Raw genomic sequence first — 20,144 nt, 5'->3', positions numbered from 1 at the left:
CCAAACTCAACCAAACCAACCAATCAAACCAAACCCTCAGCAAACCAAACCAAACCAACCAAACAAACCAAACCAAACCTCAGCAAACCAAACCAAACCAACTAAACAAACCAAACCAAACCAAACCAAACCCAACCAAAACCAACCAATCCCAACCAAACCCAACCAAACCAAACCCAACTAAACCTACAAACCAAAACCAAACCAAAACCTAACCAAACCAAACCAAACTCAACCAAACCAAACCCAACCAAACCAAACCAATCAAACCCAAAACTCAATCAAACCAAACAAACCAAACCAAACCTCACCAACCAAATCAGCAAACTCAACCAAACCAAACCTAACCAAACCAAACTCAATCAAACCCAACCAAACCAACTCAACCAAACCTCAGCAAACCAAACCAAACCAAACTCAATCAAACCAAACCAATAACAGCAAACTCAATCAACCAAACCCAACCAAACTCAACCAACCAAACCAAACTCAAACCAAACAAACCAAACCTAACCTAAGCAAACCAACCAAACCAAACCAACCAAACCCAATCAAACCAAACCTCAGCAAACCCAACCTAACCAAACCCAACCAAACCAAACCTCAACAAACCCAAACCCAAACAAAACCAACCCAACCCAACCAAACTCAATCAAACCAAACCAAAACCAAACCAACCAAACCAAACCCAAATCAAATCAAACCAAACTCAACCAAATCAAACCAACCAAACTCAACCACAAACTCAACCAAACCAAACTCAACCAAACCTAACCAAACCAAACCTAAACAAAACCAAACCTCAAACTAATCAAACCCAACCAAACCAAACCTCAGCAAACCAAACCAAACCCCAAACAAACCAAACCCACCAATCAAACTCAACCAAACCAAACCTAAGCAAACCAAACCCAACCCAAACCAAACCCAACCAAACCAAACCAAACCCAATCAAACCAAACCCAACCAACCCAACTCAACCAAACCTAATCAAACCAAACCCAATCAAACCTAAACCAAACCAAACCTAAACAAACCAAACTCAAACCAATCAAACCCAATCAAACCAACTAAACAAACCAAACCAACCTAACCAAAACAAACCAAACCAAACCAAACCAAACCAAACCCAATCCCAACCAAACCAAACCAAACCAAACCAACCTAACCAAACCTAACCTAACCAAACCAAACCCAACCAAACCTAAACAAACCAAACCAAACTCAACCAAACCTAATCACCAACAAACCAAACCAAACCTAACCTAACCAAACATAACCAAACCTAACCAAACCAAACCAAACCTAACCCAATCCAACCTAATCAAACCTAAACCAACCAAAACCAAACCTAACTCATCCAAACATAACCAAACCTAACCAAACCAAACCAAACCTAACCAAACATGGCATATTTCTCCGACACACACACACACTAGAGTATAAAGTTTCATTAGAACCGATCGACCGCCTGAATGACTGTATAATATTGTGAGATGATAAGAAGTGAAGTGTTGAAATAGATATATAAACTCATACCAGCGGTTCTTATCTGTGTGTGTCACGTGATGGCGTGTTACATTTAGGTACAGTACACCTGGTCATATAAAGTAGTCCTGTCTTATAAGTACAGCCTAGAGCTTTAATACACCCATATCATAAAGTAGTCCTGTCTTATAAGTACAGCTTATAGCCTTTTAATACCAGTTAGGTTACGTTAGGTTATGTTATGTTAAATTTAGTTGGATTAGGTTAGTTAGATTAAATGTTTGTAGGTTAGGTTAGGTTATTTGGGGTTAAGTTAGGTCTTATAAGTTACATTATTTCTTCACAACTGCTTTGTTCATCAAGTGACGTCAGGTTAGGTTAGGTTAGGTTATTTGGGGTTGTTGTCTGTTACATTATTTCTCTACAACTGCTTTGTCTATCAGTGACGTCAGGTAACACATCACCATATATGACTTCACAGACCATTTACATCCCTAGTATATTGCTTGAAGGTTCTTACACCCAATCACAGCAACGATGGTTCTTCTAGTGACGTCATAACCTTAAAGTGACGTCATAACCTTAGAGGACGCTGTGGTTTTTTTAAATGAGGCAGAAAGTCAGATCACCAACCTGGACTTGGTCACATATGGCTGCAGGGTCTACCATTAGACAACACATTATACTTCCAATATCTTCCCAGGTGGTAGTACTTCCTTGGCTGGAAGGCCCTTGCGAAGCAATGATAACGTAGACTGTTGGGCAGTTTCCGTTCACATACTATATTTGTTAATGGTAGGTCTTCATATTAAACTAAACCGGTACATTATTACATTCTAAGAAGAACTCGCTTTCGTTTCTGTAATAAATATGGTAAACATCCCATTTTCGGTCAATATTCGTCTAAACATCCCTTCGTTTTCTACAGGAAATATTTTGTGGTGTATTTTGGTGAGCTTTGTTTAAATCTGACCTTCATTTCTTTTGGAAAATCCCATTTATGAGAAAATGTCAAAGAGACTGAACTAACCAAATCAAAAGAAACCGAGCTAACCTTCCCATCTTCGTAGCCGCGGGTTTTGCTAGCCGGACCCCCGCCATATTAAGAAAAATTATTTATTTTGATGTCTGGTACTAATAAGAGTAACTTTTGTTTTTAGTGGACGAGAAAGTACTGTACGCTGACTGGAGCGAGTCGGTTGTAAACTTTCGACATTACCTCCAAAATAATGACTATCCAAGAATGTTGAAAGGTAACGTTGTAGTGATTTCTCCCCACAAAACGCTGTTTGTCGCTGAGTAGCCGACTCCACGAATTCTGTGTATGCCCTGTGGTCTAGGGTCAACCAGCGCCTACATGACGGAGGTCAACTACTAAGCCACGCCTACCTCCGCTATTTAAGACCTGACCTCGTGGTGACAGCTCTCTTCTAGCTACAGCCGCAGCAAGCAACACCACCTCCTCCGCCTGCCTGGCGGTCCTCCCTGCCGGCGAGCATGGCGACCATTGCTGTCCTCCCTGAGCATCCTCACCAACCAGCTCTCTACATCACGCTTGTAACCACGCTGCCTCCCAGCACTCAGCTGCATTGTACATCCAATACAACATGTATACAGAGAGCACATTGTGAGTTTCCTTTCTCCATCCCATCCTGAGTGTGAACCAAACAACCAGTAACCCACAACGTAACCTCAAAATCCAAATGGCAAAATATTAACTCTTTCCATAGAAACTGGCGGAGACGTTAAAACGAATCATTGCCTATTTTCTTAATTTTATTCTTTACTACTGATCGGTTTCGAAGAAAGAGTTAGGCACTACTCAGTCTGGTGTACACTAGACTGAGTAGTGCCTGAGTTGTTTATACACCTCAATTAGGTCGCCCTCGCCCGTCTGTAGTGCCAGTTGGTAGATGCAGGCGCTCCGATCTCTGGGTAACTGAGGTTCTGTAGAGCAGGCACCAGTCTGGGGCTCTCCTTTGAACTTTTTTAATCACCCGGTCTGTCCCCGAGATATGCTAGGTCCCAACATATCTGGACCAGACGGGTGACGGTAACAATTCAACCTTCGACATTACCTTCAAAATAATGACTATTCAAGAATGTTGAGTTTAACGTGAAAGTGTTCTCAGATATAGAAGTAGGAGACGTACTGTGCATTGCAGATTGTTCTTCTGAAAGTGTCCTCACATTTTTCCGAATTTGTGGTTCTACACGTCCTACTCCTGGTATGTATAGAAGCAAAGTTCGTAAAATGCCAGGGTGTTCAATAGGAAGATAAATATAAAATGTAGAAGTAAAGTCACTCATTTGATGAAAGAAGCGGTTGACAAACTGCCTTATTTCACAGTTCTGTTTATCATCCTCTATCTAAAGTCTAAGTCCTTTTGTTGGCACATTATCAAAGTATTATTATACTATTGTTACTTGCACTGATGTACTACACTTAATAAAACCCGGTTAAAGTAAATACGTAGCAGCATCTTTTTCTTCACTACGTGGTACAAGGTTCCCGCGCACTGTGAGGTGTTACCAAATCGCAGGAGGAACATATGCTAAGTTTGTTCTGACAATGTGCTAACAGCCCAAAATATGCCACAGGAAAATTAGTTTATGCTAACTATATGCAGACTTGCCATTTATTTTTTATACATTAATCTAATACCTTTGAGTAAATATGATTACACAAAATATATTTGAAGTATTTTAAGGAAGGTAAATAATCATAACACAAAAATAAGTCAGAAAAATATATAACTTAAATATATAGCACAGGCTACATGATACACTGCATAGATAGTTCTGAAAGAGATGAAATACACGAATTACACGAAAGCGCTTGGGAACTTTGTGTTTTCTTTCTTTCTTGTGGTTATCAGCATATACCTAGATCACGCGCACCTACAGTGATTTATATATATATATATATATATATAGAGAGAGAGAGAGAGAGGAGAGAGAGAGAGAGAGAGAGAGAGATGCCTAGCATCTCCATGAGCTCCTAAGTTACCAACTAATCCCATATAGAAATTTTTTTCTCTGTATGTTTATAGGTTTACAATGTACACTCGGCAATACTATGTTTTATTATGCATGGCGAGTCTTTTTTCTTCCCAATTTCTATGCCCCTTACAGTGGAACAGTGAAATGTAGAGTTTTGAGCCTGCAAAAAAAAAATATTCTATATTTATTCCAGACATAGCAGGATTATGCTAGAATTATGCTAAAGATCCATTTTGTTTGAATTTATGCTAGGCACCAAATCTGGGACCAAATTATGATAAAAGAGTAAATTATGCAAAGGTAATACTGTTCATAGATTCATGTTGTATTATTAGCACGAACGTCATTAATTTAAATAATATATATATTTTTATGAACAATTATACTTATAAGTCATAAGCATCACATCGTTAATCCTGAAGTAAAAAACATGAATTTAGTGCTATACACGTCCAAATATTATCATTAATATAAATGATCTTAATCTAAATATTTCAATTTGTTACATAGAGAATGTCTTTTAGATCTATATATATATATATATATATATATATATATATATATATATATATATATATATATATATATATATATATATATATATATATATAAGAATTTTTTCTGAATTAGAAATATTGAGTCTATTTTTATTTACCTTGAATTCAGTTAAGAATTAGATTATGTGAGTTTAGATTAAGTTAGGTTAGGTTTCGTCGCTTGTATTAACTCTCCAATAACTTACATAACATTGAGTTAGGTTGTTTTAACTATAGCTGTCAAAAATGTTCAATTTATTTATCTTACATTGAATTTAATTAAGATTAGGTTACATTATGTCAGATTTGGAGTGGTTAAAAAACAAATACATAATTGTACGGTTTATTTTTCATATTTTATTTAAGTTATTGGACATTTAACTATGTTAGCTTAATTGGAGTTAACTGAAGATTAGACACACCAGCTGATTATTAAACCACACTAACGACCTCTGGGGGTGGTTAGGTGGGTTATGTTAGGTAAGGTTAAGAGATGGATGGGTGGTGGGAGAGTCTGTCAGGTAGATATAGAGGTGGAGTGGTGTGTGGAGAGTCTGCTGTGGGTAGATATAGAGGTAGATGGGTGGTGAGAGAGGCTGTCAGGTAGGTGGGTGGTGGGAGAGTTCAACAGGTAGGATATAGAGGTAGATGGGTAGAGAGAGGCTGTCAGGTAGGTGGGTGGGTGGGAGAGTCTGCTGTAGATATAGAGGTAGATGGGGTGGTGGGAGAGGCTGTCAGGGTAGATATAGAGTAAAGATGGGTGGGTGAGAGGCTGGTCAGGTAGGTGGGTGGTGGGAGTCTGTCAGTAGAGAGTAGAGTATGGGGTGGTGGGAGAGGCTGTCAGGTAGATATAGAGGTAGATGGGTGGTGGGGAGAGGCTGTCAGGTGATATAGAGGGGTAGATGGTGGGGAGAGGCTGTCAGGTAGATATAGAGGTAGATGGGTGGTGGGAGAGGCTGTCAGGTAGGATATAGAGGTAGATGGGTGGTGAGAGAGTTCTGTCAGGGGTAGATATAGAGGTAGATGGGGTGGGGAGAGTCTGTCAGTAGATATAGATAGATGGGTGGTGGGAGAGTCTGTCAGGTAGATATAGAGGTAGATGGGTGGTGAGAGAGGGCTGTAGATATAGAGGTAGGTGGGTGGTGGGAGAGGCTGTCAGGTAGATATAGAGGTAGGTGGGTGGTGGGGAGAGGCTGTCAGTAGATATAGAGGTAGATGGGTGGTGGGAGAGTCTGTCAGGTAGAGGTAGATGGTGGGGTGGGAGAGGCTGTCAGGTAGAGGCAGAGGTAGAGATGGGTGGGGGAGGCTGGGGGTGGGGTGGTGGGAGAGGGCTGTCAGGTAGATATAGGAGGCAGATGGGTGGTGGGAGAGGCTGTCAGGTAGATATAGAGGTGGGGGTGGTGGGGAGAGCTTGGTCAGGCAGATGAGCAGAGGCAGATGGGTGGTGGAGAGGCCGTCAGGTAGATATAGAGGTAGATGGGTGGTGGAGAGTCTGTCAGGTAGATATAGAGGTAGATGGGTGGGGAGAGTTTGTCAGGTAGATATAGAGGTAGATGGGTAGGGAGAGTCTGTCAGGTAGATATAGAGGTAGATGGGTGGTGGGAGAGGCTTGCTGTAGATATAGAGGTAGATGGGTGGTGGGAGAAAGCTCTGTCAGGTAGATATAGAGGTAGATGGGTGGTGGGAGAGTCTGTCAGGTAGATATAGAGGTAGATGGGTGGTGGGGTGAGGGCCAGGTAGGCTATAGAGGTAGGTGGGGTGGTGGGAGAGTCTGTCAGGGTAGAGGCAGAGGGTAGGTGGGTGGGTGGAGAGTCTGTCAGGTGCAGATATAGAGGTAGATGGGTGGTGGGAGAGTCTGTGGTAGATACAGAGGTAGATGGTGGTGGGAGAGTCTGTCAGGGTAGATATAGAGTGCAGGGTGGGTGGTAGGAGAGCTCCATCAGGCAGATAGAAGAGGTGATGGGTGGGGAAAGGTGGTTTGCAGGATATAGAGGTAGATGGGTGGTGGGAGTCTGTCAGGTGGAGATATAGAGGTAGATGGGTGGGTGGGAGAGTCTGTCAGGTAGATATAGAGGTAGATGGGTGGTGGGAGAGTCTGTCAGGTGATATAGAGGTAGGTGGGTGGGTGGGAGATTGTCAGGTAGATAAAGAGGTAGGTGGGGTGGTGGGAGAGGCTGTCAGGTAGGATATAGGAGGTAGATGGGTGGGAGAGGGTTGTCAGGTAGATATAGAGGTAGATGGGTGGTGAGAGTCTGTCAGGGGTAGATAGAGGTAGATGGGTGGTGGGAGAGGCTGTCAGGTAGATATAGGAGGTAGATGGGGTGTGTGTGGGAGAGTCTGTCAGGGTAGATATAGAGGTAGATGGGTGGGTGGGAGTCTGTCAGGTAGATATAGAGGGGATGGGTGGTGGGAGAGGCTGTCAGGTAGGATATAGAGGTAGGTGGGTGGTGGGAGAGTCTGTCAGGTAGATATAGAGTGTAGGTGTGGGGTGGGGAGTCTTGGCTGGGTAGATATAGAGGTAGGATGGGTGGTGGGAGAGTTCGTCAGGCAGGATATAGAGGGAGGGGTGGGAGAGTCTTGTCGTAGATAGGAGTAGTAGGTGGGTGGTGGGAGAGTCTATCAGGTAGTGATATAGAGAGATGGGTGGTGGTGGGGCTGTCAGGGTAGTGATATAGAGATGGGTGGTGGGAGAGTCTGGGTCAGGTAGATACAGAGGTAGATGGGTGGTGGGAGAGTCTGCTCGTGGGTAGATATAGAGGTAGATGTGGGTGGGGAGAGTCTGTCAGGTAGATATAGGTGGGTGGGGAGTCTGTCGGGCAGATAAAGAGGTAGGTGGGTGGTGGGGAGAGGCTGTCAGGTAGATATAGAGGTAGATGGGTGGTGGGAGGCTGCTGTCAGGTAGATATAGAGGTGTAGATGGGTGGTGGGAGAGTCTTGTCAGGTAGATATAGAGGTAGTTGGGTGGTGGGAAGAGGCTACGGTAGATATAGAGGTAGATGGGTGGTGGGAGAGGTCAGTCAGGTAGATATAGAGGTAGATGGGTGGGGAGAGGGGTTGTCAGGTAGATATAGAGGTAGATGGGTGGAGAGGCTGTCAGGTAGATATAGAGGTAGGTGGGTGGTGGGAGAGGCTGTCAGTAGACATAGAGGTAGGGTGGTGGAGAGCTGTCAGGTAGGATATAGAGGTAGGTGGGTGGTGGAGAGTCTGCTCAGGTAGGATATAGAGGTAGATGGGTAGGGAGAGTCTGTCAGGTAGATATAGAGGTAGGTGGGTGGTGGGAGAGTCTGTCAGGTAGATATAGAGGTAGATGGGTGGGTGGGAGAGTCTGATCGTGGGGTAGATATAGAGGAGATGGTGGTGGAGAGTCTGTCAGGTAGATATAGAGGTAGGTGGGTAGGGAGAGTCTGTCAGGTAGATATAGAGGTAGGTGGGTGGTGGGAGAGGCTGTCAGGTAGATATAGAGGTAGATGGGTGGTGGGAGACATTTAAACTTGGAGCGTGATGACGTGAGACAGGTGGGTGGCTCAGTGAGTGGACGGCCAGCCTCACCACCACAACCCCCCACAAACAAACACTCACTCACTCACTTTTATCAGTTGTTTGGCCTCCTAGTTGATACTTTATCTGTCTGTGTACAGGTGTTGGAAACCCTGGTGGTGGTGGTGGAGTGATGGCGGGGTGTGTGAGGCAAAGTTTACTCTGGTAATAAGAGAAGTGAAGCAATGTTTATTTGGCTTTGTGGTTGACGGAGCATAGCAGTGAGCGTTACTATGTACAGTGTATCACCACTGACATCATTATCACATATCTGGGCGGTATATTTGATCAGTAATTGTGTCTGATGATCTGTCATGAATATATATTGATAAAGTTATGACCAAATGAACCACAGGATCGCATAGAAAATATTTTAGTGACAAACATGTCAGGAGAGTGTACTATCAGTGTTTGATGATGATTCACCATACAATATGATCTTCAGATAAACTGCTGGATAATACGAAAAGTTTTAGTGAGAGACAACATGGGTGGTGATGGGGAGAGCGGGACACTGGGACGGTCACACCCCAGAGCAGAACCTCCACACCTTCCCTGTTGGTGAGGTGCTGAGTCGAGGACATGTCGGGATGGTGGGTGGTGAGGGCCGCAGTGGGGATCACCCTGTGGGCTGCGGTCGCTTCCCTAGAGTGGTCGGCGGGCAGCTCCTGCAACCGGACACGTCGTGTGTTGACTGGGTCTTGGGGCGTCATCACTGATGGACTGGGGAGCTACCCTGAGGCCTCACACTGCCAGTGGCTTATAAGAGGTCTGTACTGTACTATTTTATTGTTGGTTAATATATAGGACTAACCCGCCAGGCTGCATAGTGCCGATGCGGCTGTATCATCTCTCGTTCAGAAAATGCCTCAAATTTCACCATATCATAGTAAGTTCTTTCTGTTTAATATACCGGGGAAGTTAGGTAAGGTTAGGTTGGTTGGTTTGTTTGTTTGTTTGTTTGGGTCTGTTCTTCATACCCACAAATGTTAAGTTGCGTTTATTTTAGAAATATAAAATTTTTTAACATATTTCCGCAAACTACAACAGTGATCACTATAATATAACAATGAAAATCCGGCGTTTTTATAATTGTTTTCAATCAATTTCGCTCGTGGGTTAGTCCTATATAATTACCGTATTGTTTACTCTGATGTCAGTTTATTATTAACATTTAGGGAATCGAGAATTTTTTTTTTTTAATAGTATTATAAAACGTTTGGGTGTTCACAGTTGTGGACTAGACGTGATGTTTGAGTCTTGGGGCTCTAACGTTTAAGTAGGGTGGTAATACTGTGGAACAATGCTGCACATTAACCAGGACCTTTGACCATTTTTTTTAGAAGGTAAAATTTTTCTTACCAAAAGAAAATTCCATAAAATGATAATGATTTTCAATTTTCGTAATACAATTTTATTTTGTTATTTTCGTCATGATCCCTAATGTACAATACATTAAGTCATCACTTAACGTCGGGGTTACGTTCCTAAATACGCGACGGCATGGAAAACAACGTTAAGCGGATAAATTTTCCCCATGAGAAATAGATAAAATATGGGGGTTATGTTCCTGAGCCTCCCTTTGCCTCATAAAATACATTACATATACAGGGGACAGAAAATCATTGCCATTTCTATAGAAAATAGTGCATGCATATACAACTACCCGTCTATTAACATTCTTTTCATCAGTTTTCGAATCAGTGGACGAGGGGCACAATTATGATGTATTATATCTCAACTTTAGCAAAGCCTTCGACAGAGTCCCCCACGAAAGACTAATAAGAAAAGTGGAGGCTCATGGCATTAAAGGTGATATTCTAATATGGATTAGGGTATAGTTACAGGACAGGAAACAGCGAGTGAGCATTATCGGCACTAAATCCCATTGGAGCAACGTCACAAGTGGAGTTCCGCAAGGCTCAGTACTTGGACCATTATTATTTATTATATACATAAACGACATAGATATCGGCGTAGACAGCAACATAAGTAAATTTGCTGATGATACTAAAATAGGGCTTGTAATTAAATCTGACGAGGACTTCACAAAACTACAGGAAGATCTAAACAAATTTTTTGAATGGTCTGAAAAATGGCAGATGAAATTCAATGTGGACAAATGTAAAGTACTCAGTATAGGAGATGTAAACAGGGAAACCAGTTACCAGATGAACAACGATGCCATTGAGAAATCCGACTGCGAGAGAGATTTAGGAGTAATGATAAATAGGAATCTTAAGCCAAGTAAGCAATGTGTATTTGCTCGAAACAAGGCTAATAAAGTACTTGAGTTCATACAAAAGAGTGCTAGTTACAAGACTAGCAAGGTCATCTTAAAACTATATCTTGCGCTCGTGAGACCTCACTTGGATTACGCAGTTCAATTCTAGTCACCGTATTACAGAATGGATGTAGTATCCTTGTAAAGAATTCAGAGGAGAATGACAAGACTAATCCCGGGCATTAGAAACCTTGAGTACAGAGACAAGTTAAAGCATCTTAATTTGCAATCCCTCGAGAGACGTAGAGTGATGGGCGACATGATCGAGGTGTATAAATGGAAGTCAGGGCTAAACAAAGGGAACATTACAAAGGTACTCAAACTATCCAACCAGGAGCGAACTCGTAACAATGGTTTTAAATTAGACAAATTTAGATTTAGGTGCAAAATAGGTAAACATTGGCTTGGAAATAGAGTAGTGGACTACTGGAACAAGTTACCAAATATCATCATTAACTCGAATACGCTGGATAGCTTCAAACATAGGTTGGATGGTTATATGAGCAATAGGGGTTGGGTGTAAATGGGACTGCCCAGTTTGGGCCAATAGGCCCTCTGCAGTTTCCTCCATTCTTATGTTCTTATGTTCTTACTAAGTTTGTATTGGTACTCACCAATGGGCGGAGGTGGTAGAGTGAGTGTGTGATGGGTAGTGAAGCAGAGGAGGCGGATGGCGGGAGTGGAGGAGTATGGCGGGAGGGGAGCGTGGTGAGTCACTGAGACTGCGTCAAGCCGAGAGAGCGTAGCACGGCCAGACAAGAGCAGGTGATGCACCGTAGACAGTAGTCCGTGACGACAAAACAAGGTAGTATCGGATCACCGGGACGTTAAACAAATTTTTGTTATCTAAAATTTAGCGACGTAGTACCGAAACATCGTTAAGCGCAGATTTACTGTACTTCTAACCTGTAGCATACATAATATTCAATGCTGACACAACTACCTATCTAATGTAAACTACCGTACCTAACCTAACCTGGGCCAGGTTAGACCATCTCATCTCCAGTAAATCATATAATATAGCAGCAGTGAGAAAGTGTGAATGAAATGCTGTTCAGGATAAAATCACTTAAGTAATTGTACAATAATTGTAAATCCTCGTCATTTTACGGAATATTCTTGATGTAAGAAATAAAGGTAAAATTTAAGAAGAGTCACCCGGGTTGTCCAGCCACCTAACAAAAAAATAAATAAATAAATAAAAATAAATAAAAATTTTTAGTTTCTGTCATTCCTGTATTTAGATAACCAAACTATGTTTTTTCCGACGGTTTGTGGCATACTGTACAGTATTTTGATTGATTTTGATCTTCATTTGTATTGGAAATCACTAGTTTCTGTGACCCCCCCCATTTATCCAATGTTAGTGGGGGCCCCCAGTGAGAACCCAGGGTTTTGGGTGAGAGAATATCACAAAAACTAGTGATTTCTGATATGAAGGTCCTGATTGTTTGACACATAAAAACCATTGGAAAAATATACTTGGATATCTAATCAGACCTAATCTAGGCTGACCTAACCTAACCTAATGTAACCCAAATAATTTGCGACAGAACTGCTATAGAAGAAAAGTGTCTTAGAATCATCAAAACTACTGATTCCAGTAGTTAAAGTCCTAAGATTCCCCGTATGACCGAAACTCAAATAATATAAAAAACTTGTTATTTACCTCAGGACTAAAGCCAGTTGGGTGGAGGAATCAACTTTTTTCCTATTCAGGTTTTGGTCCAAGTTTTTCCCGTAAACAATGACAGACGTCGTGGACACTCTCCTGCTTCGATGCCATTCTGAGTGCATGTTCTACTATTTATCTATACGAACCTAATAGTAGCCTTAAATACTGTAATAATAAAAATAATAATAAACTTCCATTCATGATTAAGTGTTGAGAATGTTTAGTTGGTTTATGTCTGTCACCAAAGTAATGTATTTAAACTTTCTGTACAGGTACAGTACAATAAGTATAAAGAAAACTGTAAATCTCTCTACCTGCAGCTGTTATTATTAATTTGCCATCATCCTTTTGTGGTTATTAGTAGTAGTAGTAGTATTCTTAACATAACAAAATAATTTATTTTTGTTTAGCTATCTAATTTTATTTCTTTCAGATTGCTGTTGTCTGATATTTGTGAGTGTGAAATGGAATACCTTTATCATTAATATCTATGAAATGTTTGGACAACAAGATGACACATTCTGATGCTAGTGCAGGCACCATCAGTAACATCTTTCTTTATGGGGATAAAAACTGCCTACAAAAACCTGAATAGGGAAAGTGCTAGTCCTTCAGTACAGTACAGTACTGTGTTATTCTATAGATATTTTTCCTTGGTTAACCCATATTACTGTCCTTAACCCCTTGTGTGTGGGGTTGTCTCTCTGCTGAATAAAATCATTAGCCAAATAAAACATTAAAAGTGGTGTCCCTGTAGTAGTGAAAATGTTAAATAATACTGTACCCTGGAAATTTTCCATTAAAACACTTGTTCAGTTTTGTGTTGTTATGTTACTACAGTAATGTACAATTAACTAATTTATTTATAATGTACTGGACCAAATTTATATTTTATTATTAGTAATATCTCCATTAGCCAGAATCCCTCAAACCAGCTAGAATTGAAATTTTCTCAGGAAATTGTTCCCAAACCCAGAATTTCTGGAAAATTCCGGCTTTCGGAATGATTTTCCAAGGGGCACATTTTCCGGAAACTTCCGAGAAAATTTTCCCGATACCCGGAAAATTCCAGGGATGGGGGATATTTTTCCGGGTTCAAGAGATGATGTAATGGGCACTTTCTGGAACTACTGAGAGCATTTTTCTGTTAATCAGAAAATTTCGGGTTGGGGGATTTTTTTCCGGCTTTGAGAGTCGTCTCGTTACCCGGAAATCTTTCATTTCCGAAAGTGCTCTGCACCAATTGTTCCGGCTAACGGAGATATCACTGTATACTTTTTTAAATTGTTTGGCTCTAAATTATATACAGTACAGTACTGTATAGTAGTTAGCTAAGTTGCTTGTAAACCAGTTTAATTCCTTTAGGTACTGTATAATATTTTATGTTAGTATTTGAGATACAAAAATTCACCTAATAAATAAGGTCACTATTCCATTCGGTTGTATCGAGTAACTGACATTGTTATCATATTACCAGTTTACAGGTACTACTACTGATAATAATATACAGTATTTGATTAATGTTGATATACAGTATTGTCAAAAGTCAGAGAGAAGAGACTAATATTTTTATTCAATGCGGATACTAGTGCGGACAAGGCTCATCAGATGGTCTCTTGTGATGGCTGAAAAATTGTGCTTGTCACATTGTCTCGCTGGGGTTAGGTTAGATTAAGTTAGGTTAGGTTAGGGTCCTCAACAATCATTCAATTCTTGACCTTTGTGAGAGATAACTTGTTCAGATTTATGGTATGATTATCCTTGGCCTGTTTTATTAACCATAGGCTAATGGAAGATACAGTACAGAGTTCCGTGCCTGCCATCTTGCCCCCCGACTCATCATAATGTATTGTACTGTAGTATGTCTTGGAATTTCATAAACCAGAAAGATGAACACTAACAAGAGTTGGTAATTTAATTTTCTATACAAAAGAAACAAATATTATTTACCGGTAGTGTAGTATCATACTGTTGAATATTGAATGTTCTTTAACCCTTTGTGTACAGGTTCTCTGAGCTGAATAAAATCATCAGGCATTAGCCAAATAAAATATCAAAAGTGGCATCCCCATAGTGAAGGGGTTAAGAAGTACTGTACAGTACAATGAAATGTCTACAGTGGGGTATGCTATAACGAACGTAATTGGTTCCAGAACCTCGTTCGTTATAGCATTCGTTCGTTATAGGATTAATCCGTTCCAGGCCCCCAAATACAACCGCTTAACACTGAAAAAATTCTGTGGAAAATGTAAAAAATACGGTACTTTATCTTACCTTAGTGTTATTCAGCATGCAGGTACCCCTAAACACTGGCACATCACTATCACTTCCACTGGGAGTCTTGGCTTTAAGGTCCTCAAACAATTGTCTGGCCTTCTCACAAATTATAGCTTCACTAATGTTACCACCTGCCATTTCTTTCTCCTTTATCCACACTAAGAGTAAATTTTCCATCTCTTCAATCACATTACACCTTGCTTTGCTAAGTCTAAAGATTCCCTTAGCCACTTGCACAGTTTTTAACTCCTCTTTATTCTTCAAAATCGTACATATAGTCGATTTAGCCATCCCATATTCATCACTAAGTTTCGCAATGCTTCTTCCATTCTCACGTTTCTTTATAATTTCTTTCTTAGTTTCAAGGGTTATTAGCTTTCTCACTCGCTTTGGACGACTCATTGTTACAATTGTATACTTGTATAACAAAATAGTTATACAAATAACGCGAATTTCCACATCAAAAGACGAAATTTCAACAATAACAGTGGTGCACTGGCTACACAATGAGACAAAGATGGCGCCTGACGCTCTTGTTGTGGGTCGCGGTACAACAATATTCATGCGCCAGGCGAAATAGTCCCGTATTCATCCGCGTTCGTTGTAGGAGTTGCGTTCGTTATAGCATTCTCAATTTTATAGGTAAAACCGTTCGTTATAGGAATATTCGTAGTAGGATCCGTTCGTTATAGCATACCCCACTGTATATATATATATATATATATATATATATATATATATATATATATATATATATATATATATATATATATATATATATATATATATATATATATATATATATATATATATACACACACACACAGTCGACCCTCGTTAATTTGGACCCCTTTAATCCGGATTTCGGATAATTCGGACAAAATCTGAACTTCTTTTTTTTAGATTTGTAGGAATATTACCTATGCGGACCTTAAGCTAAAATGCTGGTCCACCCACTGCTGGGATAAAACACCAGCGTCTTTTTGGTTAAATGTAACATCTCCACCACTAGTGTGGGGGGGGGGGGATGCAACTTTTAGCTTCAGACATGAAAAATATTTACCATTTACTGCCAGTAAACAATGGAAACGTAAAATATGTACCAATTAGTAATGAAAAGTTGTGCAGTTTCTTCAGCAAATGAAGCTCACCAACTTACAATAGGCTAAATTACCTTACAACGTGTTTTCAGTAGTCTATGTTGAAGTTCTTAGCACAGGCTAACTTATCATATCATATACGGTATAACAGTTCTCATTGATCTACAAAAAATACCGGTAATAAAAACCTTTTTGATATTTCACACTTAATATAATACCCGGTAATCTACTTCAACCTCCTATTGTTTACAACGACGCATGACGCACCACCAGCTGTTGAGTATCAGCTAGACGGTACACGTGTTTTTCGAATCGTTTTCAGTTAAAAAACTGTTACATCACATGTATATTTTACCTTAACTGTGCCTGAATGAATATATTCTCGGAAATAAATAGTAGTTTTGCTGAAACGTGATGTATTTTAATGTAAAATAGGATAAAATACATGACGAAAACAAAAGATTTTACCTAACCTTCCGATGTTCAAGAGAAGTTACTCGTTTTTTTAATAGTTTTTGGTTAAAATACTGTTATATTACAATGGTATTCTATTCATACTGTGCTTGATATAATGCATTCACGGAAATGTAATATTTTTGCTGAAATGACGTACGTATTACAGTGGAAAGTGGGATAAAATCGTGATGAAAACAATGACTTTGAAATATAATGCAATATTAACCCCTAAATCGGTTAATTCGGACCATCGGCTAAAACGGACACCCTTCCCTCCCTATTAGTCCGAATTAACAAGGGTCGACTGTATCTCCTTTAGTTGTGTGGTCACAAAGGACTTTCTCTCTCTCTTTGCTTCCATACAACTATTTGTAATTGAAAACTACAGTACAGTACAGCACAGTATAGGACAGTACAGCACAGTACAATACAGTACAAGACAGCACAGTACAGCACAGCACAACGCAGCACAATACAGCACAGTACTCAAGTCCCTCGGCGTTCCTGCACCCGAGCTCCTCAGTGTTTACTCAACATTCATACTTCCCAAGCTCACCTATGCCTCCCCTACCTGGTCTTCCTCCCTAAATGCCACACAATGTGAACACCTATAAAAAGCGCAAAAGAGGGCATGCAAGATTATTCTCTCCCCTTCCTACTCCACATATCAAGAAGCGCTCAACACACTGACCCTCTCGGCTCTCACTGACCATCACCATGACCTCATCTGCAAATTTGGTGAGAAGATTCTGCACCATCCTCGACACCGGCTTCTACTACCACCCGAGATCCCTCTCCTGAGAATTGCTGTTCGACACCACAACCGCATCCAGCACGAACTGATCGCTATAAGAACAGTCCAGTCCCAACCATTGTAAAAATTATCAATAACTTGTAATCATCCAGTGTATACACTCCCAGTCAATCTTACTTTTTGCACTGTCACTATGTTGAAATGCCCTGTAGTTTGAGCTTCTCCCCACCTAGTTATTATATACTGTATCATATTTGTATCACTTATGTTACTTGTATATTATTTGTAAATCAAGAGGCCCATTCCCCAATTATGTAACTGTATATTTTCAGCCTTCCGGCTGCCATGCTCTTTCAATAAATCGTTTATTATTATTATTATTATTATTATTATTATTATTATAATTATTATTATTATTACAGCACAGCACAGTACTCAGTATCTCTTTTGTTTCAGCCTCTTCACCCGGGCAGTTCATCACACTCAATGTCACCAGCATAGACACAGAGTGTTCCTACGACCACTTATATGTTTATGATGGTGAGACATACGACTCCCTCATGCTGGGGGTGTTCTCAGGCAGGACTTTACCTCCTCAAGTCACAGCAAGTTCAGGGGCCATGTTGATTCTATTATACTCTGACACAAACTATGCACTGGAAGGGTTTGTGGCAGAATATTCGGTCACAGGTAAGAAGCTTCCCAAGTTTACTTTAGTGGAGAGGATGTTGAAGGGAACAACATGTATGTGTGTGTGGTGGAGGGAACAATATGTATGTGTGTATGGTGGAGGGAACAATAAGATGTGTGTATGGTGGAGGGAACAACAATATGCATGGTGGAGAGAACAACAACATGTATGTGTGCATGGTGGAGGGAACAATAAGATGTGTGTGTGTGTGGTAGAGGGAACAACAACATATATGTGTGCATGGTGGAGGGAACAATAAGATGTATGTGTGTGGTGGAGGGAACAACAACATATATGTGTGTGTGGTGGAGGGAACAATATGTATGTGTGTATGGTGGAGGGAACAATAAGATGTGTGTATGGTGGAGGGAACAACAATATGCATGGTGGAGAGAACAACAACATGTATGTGTGCATGGTGGAGGGAACAATAAGATGTGTGTGTGTGTGGTAGAGGGAACAACAACATATATGTGTGCATGGTGGAGGGAACAATAAGATGTATGTGTGTGGTGGAGGGAACAACAACATATATGTGTGCATGGTGGGGGGAACAAACAGCTCTACTTGGGAGTTTTCACATAAGGATGGAATGAATGTGAAAAAAATTAGCATTATGCAGAGGTTTAGTACAGGAATATAAATGCTCTTTAAACCCGAATGATATTTTTTAATTCACTGTTTTGTTTTTGTTTCCTCACAGACTGTCCTCTCAACTGTTCATCTCACGGACAATGTGAAGATCATAAGTGCTTGTGTGAGAAGCTCTACACCGGTGATGGCTGTGAGCGCGAACACTGTCCAGAGAACTGTGGAATGGCTCACAGCCGCGGTCACTGCTCTAAGCCTTCACCTTACTGTCTCTGTAATGAAGGATATTTTGGTGACGGGTGTTCTCTGGGTTCACTTGACTCTGAAGGTGGCACGTGGCACTGGTTGTGGCGAGGTGGACCGCCCCTCAACGACAGGACGAGCCACGCTAGCGTTTATTTGCCTCATCTAGATCGCTTGTATGTGTTTGGAGGGTACAATCTCAACAATGTTTTGGGCGATCTCCTCATTTATGACATCGGCACGAGCGTCTGGGTCAATGTCAGCGACCCAGCCAGCCAGAGTCGCCTCAGCCACCGTCTGACCTCCCAGCGCGTTGCTCGCCCGAAAGTAATGACTGAGCAGCACATCACCAATAGTTCTCTTCTTAGAAATTTAACATTTTCTGTTAACAGCAACAACACAGTCAGTGTAAAACTCAAAAGCCTCTTGGGTGACGCTCAGAGACTGCGACGGATGATCAGACCAAGCGAGGAGATGAACCACACCCCAGCCAGCCATAATATGAGGGCAGTAACTCCGGCTCCCAGATATGGTCACGTTATGGAAAAATATGATCAACATTTTGTTCTATTTGGTGGAAGATTATCATCAGGTAAGTCACCCATGCTGCCTGTAGCTACTGTAATGGCTTGATAGAACCTTTGTTGAGTGGAGATTTTCTGTGAGAGAGGAAAATGAATGGAGATGGAATTCTGTCTGGTGAATCAACTTTTTGAATAAAGTGAATAACTAAAGAGTTCAAGTTTTGAGTGAGTTGAGGAAGAATGGATATAAAGTCCACATATTAGTCAGGTGGTCAGTTTTGATGTGAAAGTTCATGCCTTTGAATTGACTCTTGTGGGGCCTTCCATGATGTGTTAACAAATGGATGGCTTCGTCACCATTGTGTTGATGAGTGGAGCACAAGTAACTTGGGTTTAAAGCTTGCCTTTTTTTTCTTTTTCCTTTTTTTTACGGGGATTAGCCCCCCTGGGCACAGGTCACTGACCCACATCAGGGCCTGGGGGGTGAAAATGTAATAATAATAATAATAATAATAATAGTAATAAGTCATAGTAAGTAAAATTTATAATAAAAAAATAATAATAAAATAATAATGGTAATAATAACAATAACAACACTGTAATAATAACCATAAAGAAATAAAAAAATGAAAAAAAATGAATAGTGAGAAACAATATGTATACAGTATTGTGTTGTCAACTGTAAGAGAAACAATTGAGACCCTGCAATTGTGTGTAAATGAGGCAGAAAGTCAGATCATCAACCTGGGACTTGGTCACAATTTTTGTGATACCATATGGCAGCAGGGTCTACCATTAGACAACACATTAAGCTTCCAATATCTTCCCTGTTTGATAGCTGCCTACTACAGGTTGTACCTCTCTAGTCCGGCAACCTCGGGACCTGACCGGTGCCAGACCATGGAAATTGCCGGACCATGGAAATTCACCCTTTTCCTGGATAGATAGTGACTTGTGCTTATGCCTGGAAGCACTAGCACCACCT

General features: G+C 40.7%; 1 protein-coding gene across 1 annotated transcript in view; it reads left to right on the top strand.

Moving 5' to 3' along the window:
• The first annotated feature begins 8,569 nt into the window (after nt 1-8,569).
• The window catches only part of LOC121875252 (multiple epidermal growth factor-like domains protein 8), a 48,731-nt gene continuing 37,156 nt past the window's right edge, over nt 8,570-20,144 (top strand). Inside the window, exons 1-3 of the mRNA XM_042379713.1 lie at nt 8,570-9,333; nt 17,567-17,800; nt 18,505-19,227. Coding sequence (XP_042235647.1) covers nt 9,147-9,333; nt 17,567-17,800; nt 18,505-19,227 — 1,144 coding nt within the window. The 5' untranslated portion in view covers nt 8,570-9,146. The remainder of the gene's footprint in view (nt 9,334-17,566; nt 17,801-18,504; nt 19,228-20,144) is intronic.

This window comes from Homarus americanus, unplaced genomic scaffold, assembly GCF_018991925.1.
Source record: "Homarus americanus isolate GMGI-L3 unplaced genomic scaffold, GMGI_Hamer_2.0 scaffold56241, whole genome shotgun sequence".
NCBI classification, from domain to species: Eukaryota; Metazoa; Arthropoda; class Malacostraca; order Decapoda; family Nephropidae; genus Homarus; species Homarus americanus.
Note: the sequence above shows the minus strand (reverse complement) of the source record. Positions and strands in the feature narration are given on the sequence as shown.